This window comes from Micromesistius poutassou (genome assembly GCF_964030765.1).
Source record: "Micromesistius poutassou genome assembly, chromosome: 2".
NCBI lineage: Eukaryota > Metazoa > Chordata > Actinopteri > Gadiformes > Gadidae > Micromesistius > Micromesistius poutassou.
This window is the reverse complement of record NC_140272.1, coordinates 4,444,628-4,457,127: the sequence shown is the minus strand read 5'-3', so window position 1 is coordinate 4,457,127 and position 12,500 is coordinate 4,444,628. Positions and strand designations below refer to the sequence as shown.

Sequence of the window (12,500 nt, the reverse complement as noted above, 5' to 3'; positions counted from 1 at the left end):
TCAAGCTAACATAAACTAAACTAAGCTAACCAACCGATTCTTTTCTCTCCACCTGCTGCTGGGGCTCAGACACGAGCCAGCGACCCTCTGTTAGTGTAGAGGACACGAGGCCGGATTAGGATCAACGCTCTCCCTCATACCGGCCCCTACCTAGAGGTGTCTCAGTGACGAGTCAAAGACGGCTTTAATCCTGGGTTAAATCACATGTCAGCACCCTGTTCTCTATGGTGCGCAGCCCGCATCGTTTTATGACTGAGTATGTGTTGGTGAAGGCTCTGTCGGCCACTGATGAAAAACACATGTTAAACCTGCGTTCATGTTATCCAAAAATAATTTGGCATGTCGAATCAATCTTTTTAAATTGCAATTCCTCCCCTGCAGTTCTTTCATTTTCCAAACACAGCTCACTTTTCAAAACAAATGTTCTACTCGAAGGGCTTTAACATTACACAGTTTAGACAGCAACCAAGCTTTCAATGTGATTAACCCTCTCTCTCTCTCTCTCTCTCTCTCTCTCGCTCTCCCCCAGCCTAGTGTGTGATATGATCTGACATCATCCAAGTGAATCCAAAACCACAACGACGAGGAAACCATCTCTGATGTCATCAGCGCTGGGTGCAGGGGGCGGAGCCACACACAGATGGGCGGGGCTTATGCAGCTGCTCGCCATGCTGTGGCTCCTCCCACTCGTGTGGCGGCCGGCCGTGACCTCTGACCTCTATGCCTCCGAGGTCAAACTGGGGACCCAGATAGGACCGCGCCTCCAGCTCTCCCACGCAGGTAGGCACAGCGAGTCAAGCACCTATCATCCATAATCCCAATCGATCACGATCAATCCTGACCCGATCAACATCTCGATCGGTCTTTATGTCCCTCTGTCTCTGTCCTTACATTAAGACGACATTTTAATTGACTGTAAATCAATATTGACTATCTTAAACATGTAAGTTACAATTTTCCGTTAAATGTGATTAACAAAACAAATGAAGACTTCAGTCTTCATTCCTCGTTGTGGATGCCTGATATTCAAGCATTTCGATGTTCAACGTGCGCAGGACTTTAAAGTCCTGACTAACCCAGCATCTCCCCGGCGATTTCCCCGCTCTAACAAAGAGTGAATATCGGAAGTTAATCTCAGTGTGTTCGTGTTCCTGTACACCCCGTCTCGAGGGACTGGCTCGCTGACAGATCTGGACAGCACTTTAACACACTATCTCAAAGAGCGGTGAAGTAACGTCTGGTGTTTGGCGCGGTTGTCAAAGCAGTCTGGTTCCTCTGTAGCCGGGCGGCCTGTGGGACCGAGCGGCCGCGGAGGTAACTCCTGGAGGCTCAGGAACCGCTTAGGAAGCAGTTTGGAGCCAGTTTGCTTTTCCATTGTTAACTGAGCGAATGGGGCCACACCAGGAGTAGAGGTCTGCGTTTAGGATTGTAAGGAATACACCGGAAGCTATTCATCTGATGAATTAGACACATTTTCCTAATTTGTAACAGAAGGATAGAGATAATCTGAGGTCAATTCCAAACAAGAAGTTTGTCACATTTGAACAGGATTCAGATATATCGTCGACCACATATATCTTTTTAGCTATAAAAGTAAAGAAAAGATAGAGACAAATGTTTATAGATTAGAATTAGCTAGATTAGCCTACTGATGAAGGAATTTGTACCTTAATGGTGCTCATCTTCACTAACTAGATAACTAGTTGTACAGCGTTCATGATCCATTAATATCAATGAGTTATTGATTACTACATTCATAACTTCCCAGTATAACAAGCAAATAGCCTTACTTATCATCATCATTATGGCCAAACAAAGAGTCCAAAGTGACCTCTGAGTCTCTCTCAGACCTTCTAACGACGTCATGACCATGAAGGCTGATCTCTGTTTGACCGTAGCTGTTAGGCGCTAGCTGTTAGCCACTTAGCTCTGGTTTATGGTTCAGACAGTAGCTAGGTGCGGTTTAACGTGGCTTTGCAGGCTAGTTAAACTCAAACTGTGAGATGAGGGGTGAAAAATGTTTTAATAAGTAAAGAGGCAGCTTGTTAAGATGTCTCCTGCTGTTAGTTTAGCTGACGGGAATACTGTAAACATTTTATACTCACACAGGCACACACACACACACACACACACACACACACACACACACACACACATATTTTTTGTGTTACTGTGCTACAAATATTCATAAGCGCTTAATCATATCTACACACACAAAACACACATGTTTGCACACAACACACACACAAACACACACACAAAATCATATTATGACTGCTTTACTGAGGCGTGCCTGTTTGTGTATGTGTTTGTATATGTGTGTGTGTGTGTGTGTGTGTGTGTGTGTGTCTATGTGAGTGTGTGTTTGTATGTGTATGTCGAGTGCAAACGTGTGTGTTTCACTGCAACATTCCAATGTGCTCTCTATTATCTTCTGGCATGGCAGCACATCGCCAGGGAAACAGAACACACGCACACACACACGCACCACCCTAGCCGTGAGTCATGGTGGTGGACGGCTATAGGTCTGAGCATCAGTCATATCCAGTGTAAACGCACACAGAGGGGTGTGACTCCGTTCTCAGGGATTCCCCCGGGGCTCCAGACGAGTTCACCCTCATGTGAACGTAACTGTCACCCTCATCAAACCTGTTTACAGTGAACCAGTTAGGGCGGCACATGACCCCCTAACTGGTAGCCCTACACCTCCCTCACGTAAACCAAACACTCTCACAGAGCCTCTGTTTCTGTCTCTCCCGTCTCCCACGCATGCAGGATTCAAACCAGCAACCCCAGGATTAGCTCTTGGTTTTGTATTTAGTCATTTCTATTGTTTTAGATCCATTGTGAGCAGGTAGGGTTGACGGTGTCTTGCTCAAGGAGGCTTACCGGTAGACGGCTGACGATGGGGGCGTTTACCCGCCAGGACCAACCGATTATTAGTGATTATTGGTTGAATATTTTAACATCAACGACCAAAGACTGCAGCCTTTACCTATGCAGAGAGTACTTATTGATCCAGAGGGCAATGTTGTTGGATGTTACAGTTTCTCTGCTCAAAGATAGAAACTAAATCGCAAAACGCAAATCGGGAACACGAATAAAAAAAGCTCAAACTACAAAACAAAATATGCAGTATAAGGCGATACAATACAAAAGAGGCAATCCAATCTGCAGGACAGCTTCCCGAGTGGTCGGTGGTTCAGAGTCTGTCCTGCTGTGACTCCGCCCCCTCCCTGGACGGTGACACGTGACTCCGCCCCCTCCCTGAACGCTAACACTAATCCGGGTCACGGCACCAATCCACCAGCGCTGCATCCCCCCCCCCCGGCCAGATCTGAACCAGGAGCCGCGGGCGGGGAGGGTCTGTTAGGGGGACGGGGAGAGAACACCAGACCTGTGAAGAGCTGATGACCTCCTGGTCCGCTCTTATCACTCTGGAGGAGGGGGGGGCCGCGACGCAGGGGACGCCTCGGGGCGGGGGGTTGGTGGTCTGGTATGGTTGGTGTTTGGTTAGTTGGTTGGTGGTTGGTTGGTTGTGGTCTGGTATGGTTGGGTTGGTTAGTTGGTGGTTGGTTGGTTAGTGGTGGAGGAGGTCATCTGGTGACCAGAAGGTCTCTGGTTCAATCCTGGGCATCTCCTGCATAAACTGTGGAGGTGATCCAGAAGAAGTCATTGAGGGGAGAGCCCCCCCCCCCCCCGAGGAGTTGAGTGTGTGTGTGTGTGTGTGTGTGTGTGTGCGTGTGTGTGTGCGTGTGCGTGTGCGTGTGTGTGTGTGTGTGTGTGTGTTTGTGGTCAGCCGCATAGCTCCATGAATGTGTGTGTGTGTGTGTGTGTGTGTGTGTGTGTTGTGAATAGTATTGAGTAAGAGTGGTTGGGAAAGCAGGAGAACAACAAGTTAGATCATCTGGAATCAAAGAGGGTCAGAACCAGGACAGGGTGGTGAGGAGGGGGAGAGAGAGAGGGAAGAGAGAGAGAGAGATGGAAGGAGAGGGAGAAAAGAGAGAGGGGAGAAGGAGAGGGTGAGGGAGAGAAATGGTGGAGGGGGGGGGGGGGGATCTGAGGTTAACGAAGCTGTCAGTGATTAGACAGAAAACAGACCAGAGAGAGAGAGGGGGGGAGAGAGAGAGAGGGGGAGAGAACATTACTGTTACCTATTAGCTTCAGGTTTCTTACGGTTGAGTTCTGGATATTTGTGTGTGTGTGTTGTAGCACTACTTCTTCTATAATAATGAATGAAATCAAGAAAAAAAAATGCTCTCTCTCTCTCTCTCTCTCTCTCTCCCCCCCAGTCGGGGTAGAGAGGAGTTGTTTCGTTAACAGATAGCAGACTGAGGTTTCGAGATTACAGTAAATAACAGCTTGTAGTCAGATAGGCTGGAGATAAGACATCATAGATCACACACACACACACACACACACACACACACACACACACACACACACAGATAGCCGCACACAAACACACACACACACACACACACACACACACACACACGCACACACACACACACACGTACACAGACAAGCATGTACACACACACACACACACACACACACACACACACACGTACACAGACAAGCATGTACACACACACACACACACACACACACACACACACACACACACACACACACACACACACGTACACAGACAAGCATGTACACACACACACGCACACACACACACACACACACACTAAAGCCTATTACCAATCAGCTCCAATGGACACAGGTCAGTTACGTGCTTTTGTGTATGTGTCTATGACGGAATGTTTGTTGGAGTGTGTGTGTGTGTGTGTGTGTGTGTGTGTGTGAACACACACACACACACTACTGTTCTGCCTGACTGCCTCTGACACTCTGGCCCCCAGAGTTCACCCAAAACCCGCTGCCCTTCAACCCCCCACATGGATGTGTGTGCGCATGTGTGTGTGTGTGTGTGCACGTGCGTGTATGTGTATGTCTGTGCTTGTGCGTGTGTGTGTGTGTCTCTCTGTCTGTGTGTGTGCGTGTACATGTGTGTTGGCACGTCCGTCTATGTCTGTGTGTCCGTGTGTGTGTGTGTGTGTGTGTGCTTGCGTGCTTATGCGCGTGTGTGTGTGTGTGTGTGTGTGTGTGTGTGTGTGCTTGCGTGCTTATGCGTGTGTGTGTGTGTGTGTGTGTGTGTGTGTGTGTCCGCGTGCGTGTGTGTGTGCTTGCATGTGCGTGTGTGCGTGTGTGTGTTTGTACCAGTGTGAGTCCATGTGCTGCATAGATATATACGTATATTGGTACCAGAGGAGTGGACGTTTTATTTACTGTTTAAACTCAGAGCCAGTAGTTTGATTTAAGTCACCAAACTGCGGTGATGTTCTTGGCAGGCCTCGCTGTTTGGATATCTCTATGTGGTATATTTAATATTTAGGCCATCAATCTGTTTAATAAATAGGCTTTGCTATTCCTAGAGTATGAATAATAGAATGAAGACGTCTCGCTGGAATTATTTACGTCTGGCTCTTCTAATGTCTCAGATGTAGTCTTTATTTATCATATTTAGCATTCATATGATTTATAGTTGGTTATCCAGAGACTACCACTCATGCATTCAGGTCACTTAAACCAGCGCTCCCAGACGTCACGCCGGGACCCCCCTGTGGTGCTCCGGTTGGCCCCGCACCGAGCACCGACGCTCAGCACGACAAGCACACATACATACCTATTGCAAAGTCGAAAGTGAGGTTATTAACATTTATCTATGTCTGTTTATTCAGTATTACAGTATTCCCTATTCAGTCTTAAAAACACGGTCAAATGAAACAGAAAGGACATTTAGGAATGCATTTTTATTTTTTTCTATTGAATCCAATACATTTCTTCTTCTTCTTCTTCTTCTTCTTCATTCTTTTAATTATATATTATTGGTGCCTTCCTGCGACCCACTTTGTCCACGTCCTTCGACCCACTCTGAATCACGACTGTTTGAACATTACTGCCCTGGAAGGCCCCAGAAGCACATGTTGAGAACCCAGGAAACGTAATGTTGAGGAAAACTGACCCCACTTCTACTCTAATGATGTCAGCGAGAGGGAGAGAGGGAGAGAGAGAGGGAGAGAGAGGGGCTATAGTCAGAGCAGGTCAGAGAGAGAGAGAGAGAGAGAGAGAGAGAGAGAGAGAGAGAGAGAGAGAGAGAGAGAGAGAGACTGTATCAGAGCAGGTCGTCAGCCTTGCGGTTGGTCCTCCAGAGATTAACGGGACAGAACCAAAATAAACTCAGGAATTCATCACATCCGCGGCCGGGTCGTCCCTGAACCCGGAGCATGCCCGTTAGATTCCCAACACCGCCACTCACTCCGGAACGGGGTAGTTGTAGTTTGGAGAGAGTTGGGGAGTGGTACTCAATGTTTACCTAAGGGGGGTTTGAAACTGCAACCACACACACACACACACACACACACACACACACACACACACACACACACACACACACATACAGAGAGATGTGAGTTTTAGTCTGGAGAGCTGTTGTATTTCTAGTTCTAGTTCATGTTTACCTGACAGATAATTCAACAGACAGTGAAACGTGAGAGTTGGTTTCCAGATGTTTCCAGAGTGTTTAGTCTTCATCACGAAGTGATGATCTGTATATTTGTCTCTTTGACAGGCAGGTCAGAGAATACCACCTTTAGACCTCTTCTGATTACTGACACACAGATCGGGCACAAGTGTGTGTGTGTGTGTGTGTGTGTGTGTGTGTGTGTGTGTGAGAAAGAGAGAGAGAGTGTGTGTATCTGTATGTTTGAGTGTGTGTCTGTGTGTGTGTATGTGTATGAGAGAGAGAGAGAGAGAGAGATAGATAGTGAGTGATAGAGAGTTTATGTGTGAGTGTGTGTCTGTCTGTCTCTGTGTCTATGGGTGTATGTATGTGTGTGTGTGTGTGTGTGTGTGTGTGTAACCATGAGCAGTGAGTGTGTGAACGTCCTCTGACTGCTTCTTGCCCGCTGCTGTCTTCACTTCCATTTCAGTGTTATTTAGTCTTGTTTGTATTGGAGGAAGAATGGACTTTTAATTATCGACACAGACCGATCACTGAAGCACTTTTCACTGAATGATTAACTCTAAGCACTCTGCATGGAGGTCAACAACCTATTCCTTTCACCAATGAATGCAAGAAGTTAAAAAGCCCAAGAAGTTAGCTAAACCTCACAAATTATCCTAATAAGATCGTTATGGAACTTAATACTTCCTGACCAAAAATGAAACAATAACGTTCTACTAGAATCAAATAAAGGAATCATAGTTTCTCGATTATAAGTCGATGACTGCAACATGAGTACAGCGCGGTTACAGGATTGTATTGAAGTATTGATACTGTTGTGCTTTTCTGTGGTCGATAAAGTTTAGTCCACTCCAAATTGGCGGTGCAATACATGTGTGCATAACGTCCTCCCCCACAGTTCATAACCCATCTGTCTCCGGGTGTTTCTAACCTCTAATATCTCTCTGAACTGGAGGTTCTGCTCCGTCTCCGTACTGTCCAGCCTGTGTGTCATGAATCTCCGTCGGAGCAGCGCGGTTCTCCTGAGGACTGTATCTGTGGGGTGGGCCGTCCTGACTCGGGGCTATCTCCCAGCGTGTGATTTATGGAGCCCCCTGGTCCCGGGGCGAGGGGGACCCCTGCCCCGAGGCTCCTCTTCATCACTTCTCCAGGAGGAGACCCAGAGCTCTCTCTCTCCGCTGCGTGGTGGACCTCTCTCGCCCCGGGTTTATGGTGTCCCTGCAGCGGGCTGATGGATGGGCCTGGTCAGGAGGTGAATCCTCTTAGCTGGATCCAAGCACACGACGGAATTCCTCTTCCTGCTTTTGTCATCATACTCTCGTACTGAGATTTGAGTTCCCATTTGGTCGCTTAGCGGACTCTTTCATCCATAGCGACATTGAGTCCAGATACAGGTCGTTAAGAAGCAGGTATGGGTTTAGAAGCACTGTGAGCTCTGAATGAAGACGATTCAATGACGTATTTTAAGAGAAAGCATTGCAGCATAACAGAGTGGTGCAACGCATGTGTTGCATAATGTTGTTTTTAAAAGCCCTGAGCTGCGGCCCTAGCATTCCTGGAGAGAAGACATCAGAGAGGCTCTCGGGATCCAGGCTAAGCTACGGCATCGCGGAGAGCATGTAGTGCGTAGCGTGCTGGCCACGCTGAACGCCCCGGTGCTGGAGGGATCTGTCTTGAGTGCTCTCCCTCTTACAGGAACACACTGCTCAGACTGCGGGTCAGGACCCCGATTTGGGCTCCCATGGCATGACGGAAACCAAGGGAAGAACATTGTTTTCCCATGATGCATTGAAATGGATATGTTCTGGTCAGACATGGTGACGTTTAGGGAAGTCCAAAGTGGTTCCATTTGAGTGTACTTAATGTGTTAGTTAATTCTTCTTGTGTGAAAGTGAGGGTTTGGTGTAGTGAGAGTGGGGGGGTAAAGGTCAAAGGGGAAAGCAGTGAATCTTGGGAATTGCGGTCATTTCTCCAATGTGTCTCTCTCTGTTTAGACCATAGGCATAGATATATTAAATAGGCTTAGACTTACTTCAGTATGTTAGTGTTCTATATCAGCTCATAAGTCAAGGTATTACTGTGGATGACGGACATTAGGGAGCTATATCACCTGGAGTAAACTTCGATCCCTCCAGAGTGTCATCTCCGCTGTGTTTAACCCGTGGGGCGTGATGGAGGTCCGGTGGAGGGTGTGGTGTCTTATCTCCTGCCGTGTGTCCGGACTATGAGCCGGTAATTGATGAGGAGGACAGTGGAAGCTCCTACCGCTGGTATCTGTGAGAGATGAGCTGTGAGGTGAACCCCGCGGTCCTCTTCTGCGTGGGAGACACTGGGGGGTTAGGGGCTGGTGACTGGTGGCTGACAGGGCTTATCACAGTAAATGTGAGTGTGAGGGCGCACTCACACTAGGCCATCTGTACCGTGCCCGAGTATGTTTGCCCCCTAAAGTCTAGACCGTTAGGCTAGTGTGAGCATGCCGTCCGTTCTCCGGTACAGTTCAATTCCGTGGCCTCAGTACACTTCGGAGAGGTGTGCTCAGGCCACGGTACGGCTGCTAATAAGCCGACACGTGCACATGCACGGATACGCAACCTATATGTACAAGAGGCAACCGGGAGGGGGGGGGGGGAAATCGTACTTGAGTACGGTACAGGGCAAGGCAACTTTGCATAGTGTGAGTGCGCCCCGAGTGTGATTCTATACGTGACTGAACCGTTTTACATTGAGTGAACATAAAACTACAAGTTGCACTGTAAACTGTTTACTTGAGCTGTTTCAACTAACTTCCAAACGTTTCTGGTTAAAAGTTGATCTCACTCCATCCACGAGTTGGCAAAATAAACAAATATAAATTGAATCCTATGGTTCCAACTTCCCATGCGTTAGCGCCTGGAGATGGTGGAATAGGTGGTTGATTTCTTGCATGTTATTATTTCACTCCCCTGTCCCCCTTAAAGTTTGTATGAGTGTGTATGAGTGTTGGTTGGAGATAGCTGGTGGTGGTTGAGTTTTTGTTGTTTTTGGTTGTTTCTACTTGTTTTGGATTGATTGGTTATTGATTGATTTATTGATTGTTTTGATTGTTTCTTTGGTACAGAATCCCATCTAGATGGGCTTCTGTTTTAAGGGGGGGGATGTGACGACCCAGGTGGGTCTTTGACCCCGCCCCTGCTGTTTGTATGCCTGTGTTGCTCTCCCTACTAATTAGGAGATTGTTGGCAGGTGTGGGTTGGACTGGGACCGCAGTATATAGAGCCTGCCCAGACAACAGACCTGGCTTCTCCCTCTTCCAGGCATTTGATTTCCTTTGTTCCTTTGTTCCTTTGTTTGTAACACATGGACTGATCTTCGCATGATTTTTTGGTTACTTTCATTTATACTGACTTGCACCACACTTCTTATTATATTTATTTCAAAATATTTTTTTTATTGTTGTTGAAACAGCGTGGTCTCCCCAGTTTATGTTGCATTCATAGAGCCAGCATGTCACATATGGGATCCTATGAATCCTTTGGCATCCTAAGTTTTAAAGCTGTTTATTACCCTCATGGTGAAAAATGAACATGTAAAATTGTTTAAAATAAAAAAAGCTGGTTTATTGTCTATTTGTGTAATTGTTAGGATTTCCTTTGTAAAACTCAAAATGGATGTTTTTACACGAGTGATTCAATATAATATTGACTTAGAATTCTTAGTGTGTACAACTAGATTTCTGAAACTTTCATTGTTATGAAAGACAAGTTATTTGGACCAAAAAAACTTAGTTGTCTCAACTTTGAAATTTGCTGGAACAACTATAAGAATTAAGTTGGCACAACTGTGTGATATTTTCTTCAAAACGTAGAAGTTTGAGTTTACATGAAAACCCCAAAATCCTGTGCAGGCAGTTGCCTTGAAATTTCAAGTTGAATTCACTTTTTATTGTTTACAGTGTACTCGGTTTCAGATGTTTTTGATCAGTAGAACGCCAGCTGTTCCGTGTGAAGTCATGAGAGAAGATTAATGCCCCTCGTATCGTAGTGAAGAGGTTCCCCTGGAGCGGGGAGGATTCAGCGTTCTGCGTGGACTCAACCGTCCTCTGATTAATCCATGCCGGCGCTGGCACGGTGATCACAGTTAAATATGTTGTTTACAAGGAGGCAATACAAATGTACGAGGCTAGCACGTAATAAAGTGACATGCTATCGAGAGTTATATTCTCCATCTGGAGGCGGGGAGATTTAGTGGATTTAGTCATAGGGTAAGCGCCCTCCTGGTGTTTTTTGGCAGATGATGCTTTTGGGTCATACATTACATATTACATACCTGAACTGATGTCTGATTCATGTGTGCTGTGGGGCTGCTGGGGGGCCCCAGGCATTGGTTCACCTTGCCTAACGATGAAGTACGCCTCTGTCTGGAGGGAGTGAGGGAGTGATAATAAATGAGCGAGAGAGGGGGAGGGAGGAAGATAAAGAGTGCCAGAGGAGGAGGAGGAGAAGAGATGGAGAGACAGGGTGAAAGAGAGAGAGAGATAGAATGAGAGAGAGAAAGAGAGAGAGAGAGAGAGACAGGGGAGATTGGTAGAGCGGGAGCGCGAGAGCAAGAGCGAAAAAGTGAGAGTGCTAGAGAGAGGGTAGACGAAAAGAGAGGGAGAGGGGGGAGAAGGAGAGAGGGAGGGAGGGGGGAGATGGAGAGAGAGAGGGAGGGAGGAGATGGAGAGAGAGAGGGAAAGAGAGAATAACTGGGATGTGTACAGAGACAGAGGCTATATTCATAGGAGCGGTAGGAATGTCCATCTGGGTCCAGTCCATCATGATATGTCACGCTGAGGGTCAGAGGAGCTGGTGTCCGCGTGCCCCGCCGTGACCTCCTGGGAGAGGGTACGTTCTGGTCTGGTCCTCCAGGGAGAGGGTACGTTCTGGTCTGGTCCTCCAGGGAGAGGGTACGTTCTGGTCTGGTCCTCCAGGGAGAGGGTACGTTCTGGTCTGGTCCTCCAGGGAGAGGGTACGTTCTGGTCTGGTCCTTCTGGGAGAGGGTACGTTCTGGTCTGGTCCTCCAGGGAGAGGGTACGTTCTGGTCTGGTCCTCCAGGGAGAGGGTCTGGTGTGGTCCTTCTGGGAGAGGGGACGTTTTGGGGGACTCTGGTCGTCCTGGTAGAGGGTCTGGTGTGGACCTCCAGGCAGAGGGTCTGGTGTGGACCTCCAGGCAGAGGGTCTGGTGTGGACCTCCAGGCAGAGGGTCTGGTGTGGACCTCCAGGCAGAGGGTCTGGTGTGGACCTCCAGGCAGAGGGTCTGGTGTGGACCTCCAGGCAGAGGGTCTGGTGTGGACCTCCAGGCAGAGGGTCTGGTGTGGACCTCCTGGCAGAGGGTCTGGTGTGGACCTCCAGGCAGAGGGTCTGGTGTGGACCTCCAGGCAGAGGGTCTGGTGTGGACCTCCAGGCAGAGGGTCTGGTGTGGACCTCCAGGCAGAGGGTCTGGTGTGGACCTCCTGGTAGAGGGTCTGGTGTGGACCTCCAGGCAGAGGGTCTGGTGTGGACCTCCTGGTAGAGGGTCTGGTGTGGACCTCCTGGTAGAGGGTCTGGTGTGGACCTCCTGGTAGAGGGTCTGGTGTGGACCTCCTGGTAGAGGGTCTGGTGTGGTCCTCCTGGTAGAGGGTCTGGTGTGGACCTCCTGGTAGAGGGTCTGGTGTGGACCTCCTGGCAGAGGGGACGTTCTGGTGGTCCTCCTGACGTCAGCAGCTGGACACGGAGCCACAGCTGCCAGCGCTACGTCCTCTGACGCACCGGTAGCCTCGGTGCGTCACTCTTAGAGAGGCAAGTCTGTTTATACTCTCTTCCTCTCTGTCGCAAACTCAAATACACACAGGTACACACGGAGAAACACAAATGGTTACAACACAGTAACAGACATAACACTAATAGTTGCACACACACTAACACACATACAAACACAGTCGGTGACGCAAACAATGGTACACAAAT

General features: G+C 48.1%; 1 protein-coding gene across 1 annotated transcript in view; it reads left to right on the top strand.

The window, feature by feature from the left end:
• LOC311339296 (semaphorin-3D-like) overlaps nucleotides 1–12,500 on the top strand; it is a 48,074-nt gene that overhangs the window by 12,811 nt on the left and 22,763 nt on the right. Inside the window, exon 2 of the mRNA XM_084464678.1 lies at nucleotides 530–780. Coding sequence (XP_084320804.1) covers nucleotides 600–780 — 181 coding nt within the window. The 5' untranslated portion in view covers nucleotides 530–599. The remainder of the gene's footprint in view (nucleotides 1–529; nucleotides 781–12,500) is intronic.